The sequence below is a fragment of the Pecten maximus genome, chromosome 18 (assembly GCF_902652985.1).
Source record: "Pecten maximus chromosome 18, xPecMax1.1, whole genome shotgun sequence".
Taxonomy (NCBI): Eukaryota; Metazoa; Mollusca; class Bivalvia; order Pectinida; family Pectinidae; genus Pecten; species Pecten maximus.
In genome coordinates, this window is record NC_047032.1 from 18,396,649 (window position 1) to 18,420,421 (window position 23,773).

The window sequence follows — 23,773 nt, forward strand, 5'->3', positions numbered from 1 at the left end:
TATTTACACTTTATTTACAACATCATAACTCATATACATTCATCAATTAATATCCAAGCACTAAACAACAGTCTCCAATCTTTCTCTGTTACTACCTGTACATATACTCAGTTGTTCACTCGAACTTCTAAAACTACACATTATTATTCACACTATCACAAACTACTCTAAGACTACTATAGCTATCCAATCTCTGGAATATCTTCTCAACTCTCAGATCTCCTCAAATCTGCGCACTTCTACTGTTTACTTGTCTGACTTCCAACTGACTACTCCTACTACTAACTACAGTACTGACTACAACTGACTACTGGCTGACCGTTCTCTCCAAAATCCCTAGTCTAAATGTGCTCCCCTTTGTCAGAATCCTGGTACCTAAAAAGAGGCTGCTGATAAGGATAACTTTAGATTGACCTACATGTCAGCTCATTCGGCCTCCCTTACAAGTTATGTCACAGACTAGACTTCTCCACACTAAGATTTTACATCGTCACTCTAATCTACAGCTTCTGAACCAAAACAATTATCCATGGCTACTTAGCTGTCTAAATACCACTTAAACTCTGTCCACGAGCCAAGGCTAATAAACTGCATAACGAATTATATACACAATAAACAGTTAAATGACCGCAAATACATGACAAGCCAACGGTGGTGGTATAAGAGTCTCGTGTGTCTTCGAGGGCGGGGACTTGGAAAAAAGGAGGGAAGTGTGTAGCGAGCTGGACTGGGTCGATCATCGGTGACCAGGTAGCTCAATTGGTCCCGGGTTCGAACCCCGGTCTGGCCGCTATATTTTCTCCTCTCCTGTTACATCATTAACAAGATAGGAATCGCATCCTGAGATTGTCATCGTTTTCTCATCCTCTGTCCATGGACATATAAAACATTCCAATTAGCTAAGATTATTTCCCCTTCGTATACATGTGGACGGAACCCATCGAATATGTCTATACATCGCAACAGCGTAACTATTTCAAGAACAGATAGACAAGTAAATAATCGATAAGTAAAGAAAAAAATACACAGATGCCTTTGAAAACGCAGGGATTGCGCACGAAATTATGTATTATAGATACTTTTATGCATATATTTTATAATTATTTAAACAAGTGTTAGTTTTAAAAAGTATTTAATATTAGAGCAGATCTACAGAGAGTTTTGGAACAGCAAACATTTTAAACATTGAAAAAAAAAATTCTTGAAATCTTTGTTAACTCTGACCAAATCAAATTATTGTTTAAGAAAAATAAAATTTTCATAGAGAAAAAAACCCAACAAATATGACAAATTTAAGTCTTTGCCAAGTTTTGGCTTTAAACCGGGACTTAGAATAAAGCAGCCCAGAGTGGTCGCCCTTAATTGCCTACGGTCTAATCGTTCCTTATCCGTCCCAAAACAAAACAAGCGATTAGGTTCCCTTCCTTAGCCTATCGTATACCGTCATTAAATTCACTGCGGAGGTCGATTTAGTACAAATCAAGATGGCGGACGAAGGTAAACAATTTTTATACGCTTAGCATTTTTCTGAAGTTTAATCGAATTGATTGTCAGCATGTTGTCGTCATTTTCAAACAAATGGCTTGTGAAATAATCACCATTCTGATCTTTTATAAATGGTTATTTTACTTAGCTGTTGGATTGTATTATGTATTCAAACGTGCGCTGGACAAGTTTACATACGCTCCGACCGGTAGCTAAGGCCACATTATAAACATTCCATCGACGCGTCTGATAGATATCACGTTTTGTGTCATTTTCAATAACTTTGTTGATATAAAATATTTATTGACTATGTGACCTTTGAACGATATATCTTTATTAATCAAAATATGGATAGCGTTATCCTGCTTTTGAAGATATTCTAAATAAAACAAATAAGCATAATTTGCTCTCAATTAATGGACTGCGAGAAATATGTAGCCTACCTGCTGTTATTTACTGGTGGGGTTTTATATTGTAGAAGTTCAATACGGATAGATATTCAAGTTGGTTAAAAGTTACTTTTATGCTTCGTCTCAACTAGGCTACTTAAAATGTGTTAGGCCTATAATACAGCGACACATTCCTTTCAGGTAACATGTGTTTAAAAATCAATGATTGTTTCTTAACATACTAGCTGTAACATTCACAGTGATACATGTACAAATATATGATTTACTTTATCTGCATACAATGAATGTGGAATCTGTCCTAGACATGCGTTACTATTCAGATAGATAGTCAGAATCTGTAGGTTTTAAACATGTACATTGACATTTACTAGCTTACCATTTCATATTCAAATGGATCAGCACATGGTGGGTTTAATCTGTTGAAACACAAAAGTGACACACTTGATTTTGGTGGATGTGTTTCTATGTAAAATTGGAAAAAAAAGAATCTGATAGTTATTTGGTAGTACACAGTGAACGCTAAATGTTCTTATTGGTAATCACTAATCAGATGTTAAATTTGATCTAATATAGAATTAACATATACATGTATAATATAAATGTCAGTAAACTCTGAACCATGCATCTTTTTTCATTTGAAACAATGAAGTAATAAATTTATGATACTTCATTGTTTCAACTTTCAAGTAAAAATTTCAGCACATTTTTAAAACCTGTGTTAATATCTCAACTAACTTATTTAAAAATGCAAGTGCTTAAAGGATTGAAATCTTTTTAATATAATTATCTTTTTAAAAAAATATTTAAGATTTTTTTTTATACATTTACAGTTTTACTTTTTACATGTATTACATTCAATCTAAAAGATACAGGAAAATTACATTGATGCTGATGATTGATTATAATGAATTGACTAGTATTGGATACGTTGATCTTAGATCATCATAGTGAATCAATTACATCAGACCAACTCTAGAAAACTACATTTGATTTCAAATTAATAGGTCACAATAAAAGTAACAACCTCGTTAGCTTAACGATAGATTTGGACAACCGTGAACAGGAGGAATTATGCAATACTACATGTTTAATTATAGATATACAATGTAATTTTGTATGTTTCTCACAAAATACAATAGCACTCTTTAGAGTAGTCGCTAGGAGTGGCAGCTTGGCTCACAGTTGTCACGGTGATATTAAATGCACTTGAGGTGACAGGGGTTTGATCCCCTATCAGTCATGAAAATGTATGGGGTTTACCTGTCCGAACACATGTGTTTTTACCATATTCTCCAGGTTCCTCCCTCAATAAACCTCCTAATTGACATTTAACACAATGGTGATATATAACTTGTTTACATATTGTTGTTAATTATAAATAATTAGACTTTTACCATATCAAACTGGGACCAGGTCTGACACATTTGTGAATTTATTTGGAATTCTATGGAAACAAAGCAAACAAAACAGAAAAAATACTCATTGAGGGGAAATGTAAAATGTTGACTGAATCACAAATGAATGCAAAATTTTCTTGAAGTCACACATCAAGAGGCAAAACTAGTCGGCAAAGAACACACTCCCTTGTAAAGCTGAAGTATGAATAATTCAAAAACAACCTTTTAAAAATTTCATATTTAAAATTTAATTGGTTAAAGTGAGAATTTTTTTTTTTCATTTTCAAGTCCAATTAAGCCACTGTGTGGGGTCTGACCTGAAATAATGGAAAATGCTCCTTAACAACAACAACAACTCTGATTTGTCTAATTATGCTGGTGTTTTAATTTGTAAATCTGTTGACAAAGTCCCATCATTGATATTAGGATGTGATGTCCTAAAGAAATAACAGTAGATATTGGCTGTGAGATCAGTATAGATTTGTTTGGTGTAGTGTTTTTTTTTGTCCTCGCAACAGCAAAGGGTCATACAATGTATGACTATGTCTAGATAAACCCATTATCAAGAATTCAGTATAAGGTGGAGCTGTTTTGCTTGAACTTATAGATGTGTATACATGTATGTATTAACCTGGCTTTTAAGTATTACCGATTATGAAGTGCTGGTAACTAGGTTTGTTTGCTGAGGAGATATCAAAGTAGATTTTTTTGTAAGGGGCATTTACAGTGGAAAGGCAATAGATATATACCTTTGATACTGTGTGTTTAAAGCTTTGTCACCTTCACTGGCCATGAATAATGTTAAAAAATTGGTTCTAGGTCCGGTGTCTTTCACATTAGATAAATAATACATATTAAATTTATAATTAAATGATATATGATTTTTCTGTGTATTCTAGGATTTTATTGAATACAAACCTGACATTACCTTTGAAAACAACTTAAAAAATCCTTTAAAGGACTACTGATCAGACTTTTAGCATTTGGCCAAATTAAAGAATGTTCTATCTCCCTCTATATATATATATATTCAATGTACATGTAGATAGACAAAATTCCTGTAACATATCAATGAAAAAAATCATTACCTGTTAATATTGGGGTGTAATGGCCTTTCTGAATTTATTAACTGTACATTTAAAGTTATGTTACAATGTGAAATCTTGTAGACCTTAGCATGTAGGCACTTGAATCGTATAACTGAGGGTTTTTAAGTACCAGAATGAGACGTTCCCATATATTAAGTTGTAATTTTAAATTGGTAAGTAATGTAAAGAGTGACAATCTACGACTCAAAAACTTTAAACTAATTTCACTTATGGGTGTGTCCACTCCTGGTATGAAAGGTATATGTGTAGTTTATACTTCGTTTGCTATTAGACACACTTGTATAGTTTTAAAATTTAACCTTCAAATATTTTAATGGCTGTTACACCAGATAATATATATTCATTTTTTCAACAGTATTACAATAAATATGCACATATAATTAGTGATGGTTTTATTTTCAGAATGGTTGTTAATATACATTGTATTCAAATGAATATACATTTATCAGTAAAATATAAGATCAGCTACTTCTTAGTTCAGTAACATTACAAACTTACGAAGCTGAAGATTTACGAATACTTTCAGAAATTTCTGATTGATTACCTCTTGAAAATTGTCATCGATGATAGGTTTTATAATTTATTTATTTTTTGACAAAATTTTCAATAATTTTCAATCATTGGCCCACCAGTAGCTGTTAGACCAGAAAAGATATTCATTTTTCAACAGCATTACAATAAATATGCACAAATAATGCACACATATAATTGAAAACATTTCTAATTTAGGAAAACAAGTTTCTATGTACAATATGTTTGACCCTGGACTTATTTCAGGACAAAGTGTTATAAATAGAGTCTGATAAATAGACACAGTACATACCACACAAAACATACACTAGATATTTTTCTAAGGATGTAAAATTTTATCAAAGTTGTCAATACAGTGATTCAAATTTACTGAATTTAAAAAAAAAACTTGAAAAAGCAGACTTCTCTGAGATTTCATCAGTAATGACTATAAATGTTTGCTACATTTACATGTTGTATATATATACATAAATACATATTAAGTATGGTTGCACAATTAAAGTTTTGAATTCTGTCAAAGCATGCATGCTTATGTATAGTGAAACCTGACTTTACTGACACACTGTCAGACTAATGTGTCTGTAAAGTCAGTGTTGGCAGCGATAGTATGTCACCATTCCAATTAGTACCGTATGTCACCATTCCGATTGATATCATCGGATGATACGGGATGTCGTTTAAAGTCAGTGGTTGGTAAAGTCAATGGTGGGCTAAAACATAACCATTTAATATGTTGAAGTTTTTTTAGTCTTAGTTCAGTTAAAATTAGTCTTTATCATACATCATAACTGATTAATTCCCTGTGTTTATACAGAGGCTGGACTAAAAAGGAAGTATGATAATAATTTTTTTTTCGATAGACTATGGAACATTTTTCTGGACCCATTCAGGTTTTATCAGACATGTCTGTTTAGACAGCGGTTTCACAGAGACTGTATACACAAATCATTGTATAGTAGTAATGGATTTTACATAATTGGCCCAGTTTAAATTCTTGTTGCTTATATTCCCAAATTTTATTCACATTCTGGTAAAAAACAATGCTTCTGTGTTCAAGCAACAAGTTATAACAAGGTTGTGTTGTATAGATTTAAAATTCCTATTTCAGGATCATTATGCAGGTTATAAGCCTTTAAATCAGAAATAATACCTGGGCTGTATTTGTGCATATATTGATTTAAGGCTGTTATTGAATCATGTGTATCTTCTCAATTAAAGAGTTCATGCACTGAAAATCTGAGGAATAACTTTTCCTGCAATTTATCAAAGAACAAAATAAAAGTGACCTCATTCTAAAAAAAAAAAAATGACATACATTGTACACTTTAATTGTCTGGCATTGATTAGCAAACAAGAAATAGCTTGCATTTGTATCATAAATAAAAACAATTTGTGATATATATTTTTTCTGGCTTTTTTATCAATGAACTGAATACATTTTTCAAAGACACAACAAAACAGTTTGCGAAATACTCTTTTCTGCTAATTTTTTTCAAAGAAAAAATAAGTCATTCTTAATTAAAGAAATCTTGCGAAAGAACAAACAAGAGGTCTTCAGTTAAAAAAATTGAGAAATACCTAAATTAATTGTCATGCTTCGTTTTTAAGAACAGCTGAAATATATTTCAAATGTCCATTTAATTGTTGTCATCATACATTGCACTCAAACAGTTTTTACAGACTGTATATAGTAACTAAAATGTAACACTATAAAATTCTGACTGGTTATGCTATGAATAGGGATAATGGTTCGGGGTTTTGAAAGAAGAGTAGATGTAGCATAATCGTCATATACACTGTACATGTATATACAATGTAGGTATACTCATAGATGATTAACATTCCGTAAATTTCATCAAGATTTTCACCAATACCAAAAACATATGGATAAAAATAAAATATTGAAAATCTATTCACTTATCTTGTATTAGCTGTTGATTGCTGGGGTGATTTAGTGCTGTCAGATTATTCAATTAAATGACCTTGACCTGATTCAGATACATATAAAACTGCTTATTGTTTCTTTATAGCAGGATTTTAGCAGAACAAATAAGTGAAGTAGAAGGTCCTTAATTAGATGTAAAGTATGGACTAATTATTTACAAAATTTTAATTTCTGTTGTTTTCCTCTTTGTAGCTAATGTCAGAGTTCACCGGAAGCCATGCCGTTCGTGTGGAAGGCAGTTTGTGCCAGAATCCTTGGTAATTAATCCTTATAGTCCAAAATTAATAGAAAAGTCAGATAAAGATTTAGCAAATTTTGAAACAAAATGTGTTTAACATACTAATAATATAATTATTCCCTACACAGATATTATCCTAAGAATCTATGGGTTTAACCTCTGTGTTTCTCTGTTTGTTTCATCATGTAATTGTCCTTCACATATCTGACAAGGTGAATCGTGTCTTATTAGAATATATAATTGTATCTCAAAACACAGACTTAATGCCCTTTGTACAATTTGTTACATCTACAATTGATAGGTACCTGGTATATTTTTAAAAGTATAACTTTCTGGATGGAAGTCTTCCTTACTTAAATTGAATGCTTCCACTATACAGAGTTAAGGCCCTTTGTTTATTTTTTGTTACAGATTTTGCCAGGAGTTTGGGGGCTGTTGATCTTTATAATGCTGTTTTGTGTTAAAATGATATAATTTTCGTCACATTCGTTTTTTAACATTTTGAATATTTGTAGAATATTTTTTATTCATTTATTTTATGCAAACTGAATTTGTATTTGAGGTGACTCCAAATTAAACAAAATTCAGATGAAACATAGAAAATCCATCAACATTTAATTTTTTTTTTTCCTTTTCTAGGCCAAACATGAATCTATTTGTATGAAGCAAGCAGCAAAGAAGAGGAAGGTTTTTGATTCTACCAAACAGAGAGCCGAGGGATCTGATGTTAGCTACAGACAGATGAAACAAGCACAGAAAAAGGTACAAATGTCCTGGTTAACATATGATTTATTAATCTCCTACCAGTGAAACCGGGGGGTACTATTGTTCCCTCTCCATCAATCTTGTACGTTATATTTTTACATGTATACATACGTATATGCAACGCCAAGTTTGTTAACACTAAGAAGTTCCATTCTTTAAGAAGGGATTTCGATCAATTTTCACACAATGATAAAGGATTAAAATATCTCTGGACAAGTTCTAGTTTCAGGGCTTTTGGGTCAAGATCAAGGTCACTGTTACTAATTTTAGTGGGGACCGGTGGGGGATGTGTATTGATTTAACCATGTATGTGCAGACTGGTCTGCTTTTAATTTGTGGAGAAACACAATTGGACACGGAGAGTTGAACCACACCACCTTGGCTCTTTATCTGAGGTTACAATAGGCCATCATTCTAACCGACTGAGCTATTGCAGCAGGGGGGGGGTGGGGGTGGGGGGGGGGGGGCAAACATATCTTTTTGCCCCCCCCCCCCCCCCCCCCCCCCCCACTTTTTGACATCCAAAATCTAAAAAAAGGGGGAAAAACACAAATTTTTATATGCATTTCGATAAATATCTGTAAATTTTCGAACCAAAAATGTTTTCTTGAAGGCAACGATAAAAACTTAATCATGTACATCCGGAACATTACGACTTTTATACTAGTATATCAATCCTCAGACCTGTGTGTCGGTCGTCTGCACTAGCCTGGTAAGTTAATATTTATATCTTAATACAAAATTATGCTTAACTTGGTCACATAGATTCGATAAGTTGATGATAAATTGTGAAGTTGATTGATTTCATAATGAGAACAAGACAGAAACACAACATGAATAAGAATGCGCAGTTTTAACGTGAATAGAGTGATACTAATTACCGACAGGTACGAATGTGGAAACACCGTATAACATGAAACGGCACCAGCATCTGTTGTCGAAATATTAGCAGCATATATAGGGTTCGCTTTAGATACACATTCCATCAGATTCGAAAAGTTAAAAACCTGTCAATTATTAAGGAAAAATAATAAGTTTTTAAAGTGAATACCTATTCTAGCTAAATTTTCCCTTTTTTCGGAAAGGAATTTTTTTTTCATAGCCTTAAAAATGGAGAAAAAAAATTGGCTCGCGCCTATGGCGCTCGCATTACCACTAAATTACTGCCCCCCCTTTGAAAATCCTGGATCCGCGCCTGATCCTGAATGATTGCAAATTCGCTATATTCATTTTCCGCCAGCAGGCTTCGCCACCCTGCCCCTGGGACCCGCTGGGCGGCCCCCAGACCCCTCGCAAAAAGGAAAAAAAATTGGCTCGCGCCATAGGCGCTCGCAGTATCATTATCGAAAATCCTGGATCCGGGCCTGGTGATTCATGTTTTACTATAAATAATATATCCCGATTTGCGTAAATAACTTATTTTGTACTACATAAATTATCATGGGATGATGAAATGATAATTATTGGCTAATTTTGCAGAGATGGCATACGATTTGTTTAGTGCGTAAAACTTAAGGTTAAAAAAAATATTGCCCCCCCACTTTTTGACGACTTCCTACGCCACTGATATGTGAAATAATTGTTGAATAATATGTCTCTGCAGTCATCTGTGAAAAGATGAGTTTTAATTAATGTTATGAAAATATATGAGATTGAAAAGGTCTTTGTAATAGAATAATTAACATTGTCATTAATTAATTGGTTCAAAACTGCTTGTGACATGTTTTTGTTTCTGTGTTAAATAAACATAAATTGTTTTTTTTTAAAAACTTCTAATAGGTTATTATGAAATTTAGTTAAAAAATTGTACATATTTTGAAAAAGAGAATTCCAAAACTGGAATTGCATGTATATAATGTATTATGGCAATATGACTGAGGGTTCTTATGTCGAGTTCCTGTTTTATTCTTAAAAATTTGTTCCCGGATCATTAAATTTCAGTTTTTCCACAACAAAAAAAGAGAAAAAAGAGTACGACTAAATTAAGGAGTATCAATTCATCACCATTGATGAGAATGTTAACCGATCAATGATTTTTGTATCCTATTAGGAGGTTAAACCGCCCAAGAGTAACTGGAGGGCACAGCATCAGGACTTCATCTCTACGATCCGATCTGCCAAACAAGTTACAATAGCGATGGAGCGTGGAGAGCCCCTGCCACCCCCACCTCCACCTTCCATCAACCCAGGTCTGTATTTTCACTGCCTCCTTACTGAGAATCCTATCGGAAAATAAATGGCAATCAGTGTTCTAATTCCCGAAGGCATATGTACTTCTTGGTTAAATGTTCCAATAAGAAGGTTTTCGGGTAAAGTATTAATAGATTCTTATCAAACCTCAAACATTAATTTTTTTACCACAGATTATGTTCAATGTCCCCATTGTGGTCGGCGGTTCAACGAAAAGGCTGCATCACGCCATATTGGATTCTGTAAAGAACAGCAAAAGAGGATTGGATCGAAACCACAGCCCAATGCCAATGCTAAGGCAAAGATGGATGCCAGAAATTCGGTAAAATTAATTAAAGCAACACATGAAGAAAAAATCACAATAACATTTCAGTAAAAATACAGATTTCTGTACATGCATGTTACTACAAAACCAGGTTTGATTTACCCACAAAAACACTGTATACTAACAACAGTGATCAGTCTACAGTTTATTTTCAGGAGTCCTTTTCAACTGTAATGCTAAAAACAATGAGTCTCATAATGTTAAATCTAAGTATTCCCAGAAATTTCCGTGAGTCACATAAAAATTCTATGAGTACAGGACTGTTGTGAAGATTTATCACTGTAACTGTGGAGGACGGTGGTCTACTGGTAGGATGCTTGGCTGGTGATTAGAAGGTCACTAGTCCTGGCATGACCACTGTGTTTCTGTATTCTGTTGTATTATCGACAAAATGGTCGTAGCCTTGAGCGGACAAAACCTTACATGTTATTTGAGGCATTCTTGTCTTGGGTGGAGACCCAGCTGGTCGACTTGGCTACAAACAAGTGGCATGTGGTAGGACAGTGTTATAAATAGAAATCAAATTTACTTTCAGAATAGATAATCTGTAAGTCGAAATCGATTGATTATTGATTACGATCTATTTTCTTGGCCCTTTTGTAGAATGTTTTTGTACTTCTTCGGGTACATTTATTATATGTCTTTGCCTTTAATTTGTTATCAACTATTTTCGATATTGAACACAAACAAATCATTTAACGGATGTTTATATATTTAAATCTCCTTAAAGACTTGTAAAGGACCAATGAATATATCAGTAAAATATAAGATCAACTTCTTCTTAGTTTGGTAACATTATAAAGATGTGTGAAGCTGAAGATTCATGTACACTGCCAGAAAAGTTTGATTAATTGCCTTTCCAAAATCATCATCGATGATCAGTTTCATTTCTTTCTTTTTTTTAATTATTGTTTATTATTTTCGATTCTCAGCCCACCCTATAATATTATAGTGCTGTACGGCAGCTCCAGCTGTATGCTCCATCTAGAGTTAAGAAAGTTGATGGCTGCAAGCTAATGGCCCAAAAACCACAGATTATGAAGAATTTGAGATCATTTTAAATAAAACTCTCTAAACTTATTAAAGGGGAAATCATTATTTACATTCTGCATTTGTCTTTGTAAGCAAATCTTGTGTATAAGCTATCTCATGAATCCCTGGACAGATTTAGTTGATTTCCAACCATAACCTCACACCATCACCTTCTGTACATGGTCAGATTTCATTGGTCCTCAGTCAAGGTTAAGTCAAGGTCACAAAGGTCACAACTGACTACTTTCAAAATTTAAAGCTTGTATGTACAAGATATCACTTGAATGACTGAAGCTGTTAAGTTCATCATTGTCTTCAAATATCAAAAGAATGTGTAACATTATTTTTTTTATTGTTATATCAAATCAATGTTAAATTGGAGCAGTAATTCAACATTAATGTTTTATTATAAAAACTCTTTGGTTGAGGTCAGATTTAGAGACGGCCACAAAGCGGGTTACTTTTTGACATGTCATAGTTCTTACATTCATATGTGATTCCATGGTCTCTTTAACCAGTTCCAGGCACCGCGACCAAAGGGTCGAGGAGTTTCCGGAGGGATGACATCATCACCAACAGGATACAGCAGTCCCGGCTCCAGGGGTACCCCTGCATCCACTAGAGGGGCACCAGGAACAAAAGCATCCCCCACAACAGGTCAGTGATTGTTTTATATTTGTTTTTTGTTCTTGTTGATGTCTTTTTTTATAAAAAGAAATCAGCCTGATTACTGGTCTAGCCCATATCTTATCACATAAACTTCTAAATATGTTTTTATGCCATGCCTTTTTTATCCTACAATTAGCCCAGGGGGCACTAATATAAATAGTGACTCTATGTCTGTAGGGTGAGCTTATTGCAGGACAATGAAACTATATTTTGTTAGCATCTTTACTGAACTGAGATTAATAGTGGGCTTATTACCAGACATGGGGTTATTACCAGACATGGGCTTATTACCAGACATGGGGTTATTACCAGACATGTGTTTATTACCAGGCATGGGGTTATTACCAGACATGGGTTTATTACCAGACATGGGGTTATTACCAAACATGGGCTTATTACCAGACATGGGGTTATTACCAGACATGTGTTTATTACCAGACATGGGGTTATTACCAGACATGGGTTTATTACCAGACATGGGGTTATTACCAAACATGGGGTTATTACCAGACATGGGGTTATTACCAGACATGTGTTTATTACCAGACATGGGGTTATTACCAGTCATGGTCTTATTACCAGACATGGGGTTATTACCAGTCATGGGGTTATTACCAGACATGGGGTTATTACCAGACATTGGCTTATTACCAGACATGGGTTTAATACCAGACAGGGGTTTATTACCAGACATGGGTTTATTACCAGACATTGGCTTATTACCAGACATGGGGTTATTACCAGACATGGGGTTATTACAAGACATGGGGTTATTACAAGACATGGGGTTATTACAAGACATGGGGTTATTACCAAACATGGGGTTATTACCAGACATGGGCTTATTACCAGACATTGGCTTATTACCTGAGGCATGGGTTTAATACCAGACAGGGGTTTATTACCAGACATGGGTTTATTACCAGACATGGGTTTATTACCAGACAGGGGTTTAATACCAGACATGGGTTTAATACCAGACAGGGGTTTATTACCAGACATGGGTTTATTACCAGACAGGGGTTTAATACCAGACATGGGTTTATTACCAGACATTGGCTTATTACCAGACATAGGCTTATTAGGTCATCTGACCCGAAGGGTCAATGTCTGGTAATAAACCCATGTCTGGTAATAAACCCCTGTCTGGTATTAAACCCATGTCTGGTAATAAGCCATCGTGCTTCGTCCGTCGTCGTCTGCCGTGCGCCGTCCGTAAACTTTTCACATTTCAATCTTCTTCTCAAGTTCCACCATTGCTGTTGGGCTGAAACTTGCCAGAAATGATCCTGAGATGATCCCCACCAAGTGTTGTTATTTTTCGGGTCGGTCCGAAATCCAAGATGGCCGCCATAGCCGCCATCTTGAAAAACACATTTTAAACTTCTTCTCAAGTTCCACCAGTGCTATTGAGCTGGAACTTTCCTGAAATGATCCTGATATGATCCCGACCAAGTGTTGTTATTTTTCGGGTCGGTTTGAAATCCAAGATGGCCGCCATAGCCGCCATCTGGAAAAACACATTTTAAACTTCTTCTCAAGTTCTACCAGTGCTGTTGGGCTGAAACTTACCAGAAATGATCCTGAGATGATCCCCACCAAGTGTTGTTATTTTTCGGGTCGATCCGAAATCCAAGATGGCCGCCATCTTGAAAAACACATTTTAAACTTCTTCCCAAGTTCCACCAGTGCTGTTGGGCTGAAACTGGCCTGAAATGATCCTGATATGATCCCGACCAAGTGTTGTTATTTTTCGGGTCGGTCCGAAATCCAAGATGACCGCCATCTTGAAAAACACATTTTAAACTTCTTCTCAAGTTCCACCAGTGCTATTGAGCTGAAACTTGCCTGAAATGATCCTGATATGATCCCGACCAAGTGTTGTTATTTTTCGGGTCGGTCCGAAATCCAAGATGGCCGCCATAGCCGCCATCTGGAAAAACACATTTTAAACTTCTTCTCAAGTTCCACCAGTGCTGTTGGGCTGAAACTTGCCAGAAATGATCCTGAGATGATCCCCACCAAATGTTGTTATTTTTCGGGCCGATCCGAAATCCAAGATGGCCGCCATAGCCGCCATCTTGAAAAACACATTTTAACCTTCTTCTCAAGTTCCACCAGTGCTGTTGGGCTGAAACTTGCCTGAAATTATCCTGATATGATCACGACCAAGTGTTGTTATTTTTCGGGTCGATGCGAAATCCAAGATGGCCGCCATAACCACCATCTTGAAAAACACATTTCAAACTTCTTCTCAAGTTCCACCAGTACTGTTTGGCTGAAACTTGCCTGAAATGTTCCTGAGATGAGTCCGACCAAGTGTTGTTATTTTTTGGATTGGTCTGAAATCAAAGATGGCCGCCGTGTCCGCCATCTTGAAAAACACATTTTAAACTTCTTCTCCAGTTCCATTGGTGCCATTGAGCTGGAAATGGGTGAGGATGTTAAGGAAGGAGGGCCAACAAAGTGTTGTTATTTTTTTTCGGCCTCGTAAAAACTTTGACATGGCAGCAATGGCGGCCATTTTGTAACATGATTGCGCAATCATGGTTTTCCTGAACAACACCTATTTCAACCTTCTTCTCAAATTCCACCGGTGGGATTCAGCTCTAACTTACCAGAAATGATCCTGAGATGGTCCTTACCAAGTGTTGTTATTTATCGGGTCGGTCAGAAATCCAAGATGGCCACCATGGCCAACAGTGCCACTATATACTTGCTAGAGAGAATACATACTACAATAATATAAGGGTTTAAATTTAGAGTCGGATGACCGTTAAGGCCCCTGGGCCTCTTGTTACATGACATGGGCTACTTACCAGGCAGGGCTAATTACTAGGCATGGGCTTATTACCAGATATAGGCTTAATTCCAGGTATGGGCTTATTGCTGGATAAGAATGGTAATGATAAATTACTTTACTGTCTGAGTTTGTAAAACCACTAACACAGATTTCATTCGACTTTCACATGTTTATTTCTCTTTGTGGGAGGATGTCTGGGTTTCCTTATAGATGAAGGAAAGCTTGTAGCTCACACAAGCTTTCTCTTGCTATGAATGGTGTTCAGACGATCTTCTTCTAGCGAGATCTGTGATACGGTAGTCATATAGTTGTGCTAACGTACGTACGGTCCCCAATTAGCAAACGATAGCACTGCCATGGAATTATATTGGCTAACATTTGTCAGTCAGTGTTTATATCTGCCAGAGGAAAATCCCAGTATATTGGTACTTCTTAATCAACAAATAACAAATATTATACATGTGAGTACTTGTCAAGATGTCTGACTGTCTTATCTTAAGATGGGATCTCGTACCTAACTACTGTAAACGTACATATTTTAGCGGTAATTTTATTTTAGCGCTTTTCGTGCTGGAAGCCTTGCGCTAAATTATGATTGCGCTAATTACTTTCTGTACGTTCCATTTCTATAGAAAGTTCTGTGGATGCGCTAATTCATCATTGCGCTAACTGGCTGAAATCTGCAAATGCGCTAAAATTTGATTGCGCTAAAATAAGTACGTTTACAGTATATCATATTAACAGCCATTTGTTCAGTATGTTTCAGATGAAAATTGTACACCTGACAATTGATGGATCCTATTTTTGAGTTTCTCTATGAATTGCCAGGATATCGTAATCTAAAACAGAACCTTAAACCAAGCTTTATAGAGTTATTGCCCTTTGTTCAGTGTAATAATTAAGATGCATTTTTTTCTTGGCATATACCATATTCAACATGCATTCAATGGTAAATTTATTCAGTCAGTAACTCCACAAAAAGGTCTCACATTCTGATATTGGCGTGAAAGAAAAAACAAGTGATAATTATAGACAATATGATGATTTATGTATTAAATATACAGGATTTTTTCTATTACTAGAATATACATATTACTAAACCAACTTATTTTGTGGGGACTAAATTTTATATTTTCATACCGAACATTTTTCTTTGTGTTGATTTAATTTCCTGTTTTTAAGTCATTTAAGGCCTACTGCACCTGTGATGGAAACTTTTCACTGCGATTAATTTACGTGAAATTTTACTTGTCGCAAAATACATGAAAATTAATTGCTCATGAAAATAAGTTAGTTTAGAGTATGATAATATCCTAAAGACTGGTATTGTTACTGTATTTATCTAGTAATAAGCCCAACCATACATATTATATGGAATTTCTGTTCAGTAAAATTACAAACATTTCATTGCTTTATCCAGTAATAAGCTCAATCATGCATAGTATATATTACATTATTGCTGTTCAGTAAAATTAACAATGTTTCATTACCATTTCCTGTATTAAGCCTACTGAGATATCAAAAATGTTTTTTTTTTCCAAAAAATAAGAACATTTCTACAATTCCTTTGGCTTTTTTCCATCAGAAACAAAGATGATGTCACATATATAGCACAACATTTATCACTTTTTGCAACAAAATCTAAATTTGAATCAGTTTTAGACATCAGGGGCTGACACATTGAATGTTTCACTAATCATTTTGATATCAACTTGGTTGAGGTTGATTATTATTGATGTGATATGAAACTTTGGAAAAAGAAGTCATGCTTTGAGTTTTAAATAGAAACACAGTTTATCCATATTTCAATGTGATTGTTTAAGGGGAAACAATTACATTATGCAGCACTGCCAAAGAGCTTGAAAAACAAAATGTGGAATCGCTGATAAGGCCCCAAATTCCTGTACAAGCTGGATGATGTAAAATAGAGGAATTTCAGAAGAGACAAGATATGATTATAAAAGTTGATTTACAGTTCTAATGTAAATATTCAGTTCTTAAATATCCCCAACTGTTTTGAAATTATGTGGACAAACGCGAGATCTTACGGAAACATATTCAGAAACAGACTCAAATTTCTGCCAATATTGGTGACAGACTCCATTTAGCCAAACATTTCCCCAGAGGGTCTAATAAAAAATCAATTTGATTTGAATGTTTTAAAATAGACTTAAAAATAGACTTCATTGATTACCAGAATTGTTTCCCAGATATTTCATTTGCTCATTAGGAATCAACAGATTTTCAATAAGAAAAAACATTGACAAATTATTTTTTTTCATTTTACATGTAAAAGAGTAACCTCCCTTCCATTTTGTTTACACTCTGTGTCTAGGAAACGAGTCCCGAGGTTGTGCCATCTTATGACAAGGTATCACATGACCAATTAAAGTGTGCATAATTAACTGATTGGTTTGAATACTTGGTAGGATTTAACTAGAATACCAGTCTTTCTGGGACTTGTCAGAAGAGCAATTTTCACAGGATTTTCACTTTAAAAAACTAAAGATAAACAAATAAATTGTACACTACGTTTTATTGGGTCTTATCTATCAAATACTCGGCCCGAGTTTTCTACATCGATTGAGAGATTCTTGGCTATAACTTCATCAATCCCAGTTGATATCATAACAAAGAAATGAAGAAAAAAACAACATAGGGTTCAGTGTTCCTTGTTAATGTTAAGTGTAAAAGTTTTATCCTAGCTAGCTAAATGTAAGCTTGATCCCAGAAAGACTGAACAGTTTAAGGATAATATGCTACCTTTATCTTTTGTATTTTCTATCTCCAAAAGAGTTCCATAAAGGTTATGATGTAAAATGTTTGTTTTTGAGCTTATATATTATTTAGATATTGTAATTTATAATTAATTTATTGTAACATTGGAAAAACAAAAAAATAAGTTGATAATTGAAAGTGCTGTGAGTTATTATAACATATATATAATAAATGAAGTTAGAAAAACCCTATTTAGCGTTACCCGATTAAGTGGAAGGTACTGTATATATATAAGGGAGATAACCCTCTCTTAAATCACTGATATACATTGTATAAGGTAGCATATCACCTTAACCTTTACCATATATGGTGAAACTCTGTATCAGGAAAGGACTATGGCTGTTTTAATTTTTTTCAAACAGGACCATTATCTATATGGATATTTTTTGTTAAAGCAAACAAAAATTCCACTCTTGCCTAAGTTAACAAAAATAATATTTTTCAAATTACAAGATTTCACTCAGCCTGGTACATTTAGTTAATGAAATAAATCACTAATGCAAAACCAGTTTATTTGGTAATGGAAATAATTCAATTCACTAAAACTTACTACTTTACTGAAATAGTCTATTACAAATGCATGTAATATCAAAGTGGTTTTCCTGTTAATGAGATAATTCAAAACAATAATGCAAATACTATTTCATTAGGTATTGAAATAGTTCATTGATGCTAGAAACTATTTCACTGGATACTAAAATAGTTATGAATGTAAGAAACTATTTCATTGGAGACTGAAATAGTTCATTGATGCTAGAAACTATTTCACTGGAGACTAAAATAGTTATGAATGTAAGAAACTATTTCATTCGAGACTGAAATAGTTTAATGATGCTAGAAACTATTTCATTAGAGACTGAAAAAGTGTTTCTATGCTAGAAACATTTTTACCGATTACTGAAACAGTTTCTTAATGCAAGGAAATGTTTTACAGGTTGATAGAATAGTTTTAAGAACAAAAGCTATACTAGAAACTATAACTGCTACAATTATTAAAATATTTCATTTATGTGGTTAAGTAAAACAAAAAAAACCTGCCAGAGTAGAACTTTAGAAACACCTAGTTGTACATTTTGCAATTTATTTTATTGCTTGAAGTGATTTTTATGCTTATGTTTATAACAATCTTAAAAGTGATAATTTTAGATATGTACAGGTTGAATTTATTGAAAATTATGTAACCATGAGATTTAGGACAGATAAAAAAAAAGTTGTAACTTAGGTGGACAGATAAAAAAAATGTAACTTAGGTGAAAAAAGAAAAAAAATCATCAGTCAGAAAGCAATTAACATGTATTATGAAAGTCCAATAATACCATTTTCTCCTCTCTCTCTTTTGACACATACCTTCATAATCTATCTACTCATCCTGCTATTAACATGTGTTTCAACCTTCTGTTCAGAATGACTGGTACTTCAATAATTAGATCTAACTATAACCCAAACAGAATTTCATTAATGTATTTTACCTTTTGTAAATTACAATATCTTGACTTGTGATTCATTTTTAATGTCTATACATGTAATAATTACCTTTACACTGACTACTTTACCATTAGAGATGAAATCCATGGATGGCACTATCATCACAAGATGTTCTATAATAATCAAAACTTCATAGATATATCTTGTAGAGTACCATGTACTGGTAAAACCTAAGTGAATCACAATATTGTTAACAATAAAAAAAATTAAGGTGAGGTGTATTGAGTGATTTAGCCTTTTTTTTTTTTTTTCTTTTGTGTGTGATGGAGTGTGTGTGTGTGTGTGTGGAGGGGGGGGGGGGGGGGGGGGGGGGAGCCCGGAGGGGGAGAGACAATGACGGTGTTTGATCTATGTAAAAAGGGTTTTGTTGCTTTTTTTTTTTATAATTTGTACCAATGTTATAGGTTTAAGATCTTTCTAGGTTTACCAATATAGTGCTCAATATTTGTCAACTGTCTGATAATAACTGTGCCCTAGCTTACTCATTAGAAATTAGAGTGGATTTTAATAATTATATCCCCCCCCCCCCCCCCCCCCCCGACCCTACTCATCCACACCCACCCACTTTGACATTTAGATATACATCAAAAATTCATTACATTTGTAAAAATTCTAAAAGTGTCGACAGTACTACAAAACTGTATTTTGCAAACAACAGGGCGGGTATTAGTCAGCCATGGCTTACAGTTCTAGTTTAAGATTCTTTTCCCTGAATGTACAGTACATTACTAAATCTTTATCTAGAAGTGGAATATTGTAGTTTGTAAGCTAAGTAGATGGCCAATTTACACTACCGTAGACAATGTTTTTGTTTCATTTATCACGCTCTTTGAACATGGAGAATTTCACATAGAAGAATTTGAAGATAATTGTTCTTTCATGTCTCTTCAAGTTGATAGATGAAAAATATCCACAGATATATATACAGTGTGTAAGGATGGATATCAAAATAGAGAGAAACCATATATGTGAAAATAGCGATACAATACACTTATACTTTAAGATGTAGTACATTTGTGTACATGTATATTCTGAAAATAGATCTTAATATGATAGTTAAAATATTAATGTCTTCTCACAAACTAATTAGATATCCATGTGTCTTCTTGATCAAATTTTCTTAGATATTAGAAATGGTTTTTTATTCTGAAAATGAAAAAAATAATAAAACTAGAAAAAAAACATTGTATTCCTAACTATTTGTTAACAGGAAGTGGAAGGACACCTGTTGGTACTACTGGAAGTGGGTATGGGAGACAACCAGCACCAGCCTCCAGGGGGCGTCCTTCACCGTCAACAAATCAGTATCAGGTGAGTGTTTGAATTAGAGATGATTTTTTCTGTGTGGCTTTTTTCATTCTGTATATTTCAAGCTTTTCCTTTATAACAGAGGGATGCTTGCTTTAACATCATATTAATATTACTGTAGATTAATTTTCATTTATATATATCTCCTGGTACCTTCTAGATACATGTTTTGTACAGATGATGAAAAATGCTGGAATTTATGGTCATGAGTGATGGAAAAGTGCTTGAATTTGCTCTCAAGTGCTTGAAAAGTACTTGAATTCATATATGTCCTGACTGAAAACATGCTTTTTCAGAATCCTTATAAATGAGTAATTTATCATAAGAAAATTTCGGCCCATATATGTTCTAGCGCAGTTTTGTTATTTTTATGATATTCAAATGCAACCTCGATTCCCTTACAAGTTTGCTCCTGGAAAATTGCATGAGAAAAATTTCTTAGCTTTGGTATGAAAAATCTGTACGAACCATGTATTTACATCCATTTCTAACAGATAATAGTTTACTCCTTCTAGTATTTTATATTTCTCTTTTGACTAACAATCTGTATGAATGGTCATATTTCTATAATAATATTTTGAATACTGTACGTTTCAGACAATATTTTACAACGCAAACAACATCTGACACTTATCAGTATAAATTGGCACCCATTACATGAATTAAGTCAAGAACACATGAATAATACCAAGAAGGGAGTTCTATAAGAACCACAGAACCAAATGATTTCCTATAGATGTTAACGTTTACCACTGTCCTGCTTAAATGGAGTTTTCAACACTGGCCCACGAGCCCTAATTTTGAAGAATATCATCTCGGAAACCTGTAAATAGAATGATTAAAAATTCTACCAATTCGACCTTTTTTTATATGGGGGCCATCATCTTGTATTGAATTCAGCACCAAAAATTCACCTAAATTTACAAAATACACACTTAATTAACTCCCCCTGACAAAAACAGGCTAGAAAAAAAAACAACTTTTTTTCTATATACATGTATTTACATCTACATGTACTGCCCAGCCCACACAGAAAACTTTTGAAACTTCTCTCACCTAAATATCCAATCAGTAGGCCCTGTTGCATTCACCTTCCTATTAAATCTTCTGCCCAAACGTGGAAAACCTAAAATCTATTTTTGATTTGGTTCTGTGGTCCCTATTGGAACTCTATTTGGTTGAAGATTCCAATGGTTTCTTATTGTGATGTAGTAAATTCTCTAAAAAAAAGTCTAATTATTAGTCAAGCTTCAATTTTTGTTAACAAATAAAAAAACCCACCTTTATGACCCTTGAATACATATTGGAATTTGGTTAGATTCCAGGGACCAGTTTAGTCAGAAACCTGGTTTTGGTCTGGGACCTGGTTTAGTCTGGTACCTGGTTAGTCTCGGACCTGGTGGTTTAGTCTTTGATCTGGTTAGTATGTACGGTACCTGGTTTAGTCTGATACCTGAATTAAAGCGGTGGACCTGGTTAATTTTGAACACTTGCAGTGTTGTTCACTAGTCTTGGAACTCATGGTTTTAGTCTCGGACCTGTTTTAAGTCTGGGACCTGGATTAATCTTACATGATTAGTCTGAGATATGGTTTAGTCTGGCATGTGTTAATGTTGGGATGTGGTTTAGTGTATTGTAGAACCGGCTTAATTTGTCCAGTACCTCATTCTGTCTGGGACAGGGACCTTGTTTGGTTCGGGACCAGGTTAGTCCCATGGACCTTGTTTAGTCTGGGACCAGGATAGTCCCAGGGACCTTGTTTAATCTGGATCCTGGTCAGTCACTGGGACCTTGTTTAGTCTGGATCCTGGTCAGTCACTGGGACCTTGTTTAGTCTGGGACCTGTTCAGTCACAGGGACCTTGTTTAGTCTGGGACCTGGTCAGTCACTGGGACCTTGTCAGACCCAGGGACCTTGTTTAGTCTGGGACCATTTCAGTCACGGGGACCTTGTTTAGTCTGGATCCTGGTCAGTCACTGGGACCTTGTTTAGTCTGGATCCTAGTCAGTCACTGGGACCTTGTTTAGTCTGGGACCTGGTCAGTCACTGGGACCTTGTCAGACCCAGGGACCTTGTTTAGTCTGGGACCATTTCAGTCACGGGGACCTTGTTTAGTCTGGATCCTGGTCAGTCACAGGGACCTTGTTTAGTCTGGGACCATTTCAGTCACAGGGACCTTGTTTAGTCTGGGACCATTTCAGTCACAGGGACCTTGTTTAGTCTGGGACCATTTCAGTCACAGGGACCTTGTTTAGTCTGGGACCATTTCAGTCACAGGGACCTTGTTTAGTCTCGGACCATTTCAGTCACAGGGATTTTGTTTAGTCTGGGACCTAGTCAGTCACAGGAACCTTGTTTAGTCTGTGACCTAGTCAGTCACAGGGACCTTGTTTAGTCTGGGACCTGGTCAGACCCACAGGGACCTTGTTTAGTCTGGGACCATTTCAGTCACAGGGATTTTGTTTAGTCTGGGACCTAGTCAGTCACAAGGACCTTGTTTAGTCTGGGACCTAGTCAGTCACAGGGACCTTGTTTAGTCTGGGACCTGGTCAGTCACAGGGACCTTGTTTAGTCTGGGACCTAGTCAGTCACAAGGACCTTGTTTAGTCTGGGACCTAGTCAGTCACAGGGATTTTGTTTAGTCTGGGACCTAGTCAGTCACAGGGACCTTGTTTAGTCTGGGACCATTTCAGTCACAGGGATTTTGTTTAGTCTGGGACCTAGTCAGTCACAGGGACCTTGTTTAGTCTGGGACCTAGTCAGTCACAGGGACCTTGTTTAGTCTGGGACCTGGTCAGTCACAGGGACCTTGTTTAGTCTGGGATCTGGTCAGACCCACAGGGACCTTGTTTAGTCTGGGACCTAGTCAGTCACAGGGACCTTGTTTAGTCTGGGACCTGGTCAGTCACAGGGACCTTGTTTAGTCTGGGACCTGGTCAGACCCACAGGGACCTTGTTTAGTCTGGGACCATTTCAGTCACAGGGACCTTGTTTAGTCTGGGACCATTTCAGTCACAGGGACCTTGTTTAGTCTGGGACCATTTCAGTCATAGGGACCTTGTTTAGTCTGGGACCATTTCAGTCACAGGGACCTTGTTTAGTCTGGGACCAAGTTAGTCACGGGGACCTTGTTTAATCTGGGACCTGGTTAGTCACAGGGACCTTGTTTAGGCTTGGACCAAGTTAGTCACAGGGATTTTGTTTAGTCTGGGACCAAGTTAGTCACAGGGACCTTGTTTAGTCTGGGACCAAGTCAGTCACAGGGATTTTGTTTAGTCTGGGACCTTGTCAGACCCAGGGACC

At 35.3% G+C, this 23,773-nt stretch overlaps 1 protein-coding gene across 1 annotated transcript in view; it reads left to right on the top strand.

The window, feature by feature from the left end:
• Nucleotides 1–1,469: 1,469 nt before the first annotated feature.
• Nucleotides 1,470–23,773, top strand: part of LOC117316139 (zinc finger C2HC domain-containing protein 1A-like) — a 29,368-nt gene continuing 7,064 nt past the window's right edge. The window contains exons 1-7 of the mRNA XM_033870643.1: nt 1,470–1,497; nt 7,070–7,134; nt 7,755–7,877; nt 9,931–10,069; nt 10,244–10,392; nt 11,946–12,084; nt 20,373–20,473. Of these exons, the coding sequence (XP_033726534.1) occupies nt 1,485–1,497; nt 7,070–7,134; nt 7,755–7,877; nt 9,931–10,069; nt 10,244–10,392; nt 11,946–12,084; nt 20,373–20,473 (729 nt within the window). The 5' untranslated portion in view covers nt 1,470–1,484. The remainder of the gene's footprint in view (nt 1,498–7,069; nt 7,135–7,754; nt 7,878–9,930; nt 10,070–10,243; nt 10,393–11,945; nt 12,085–20,372; nt 20,474–23,773) is intronic.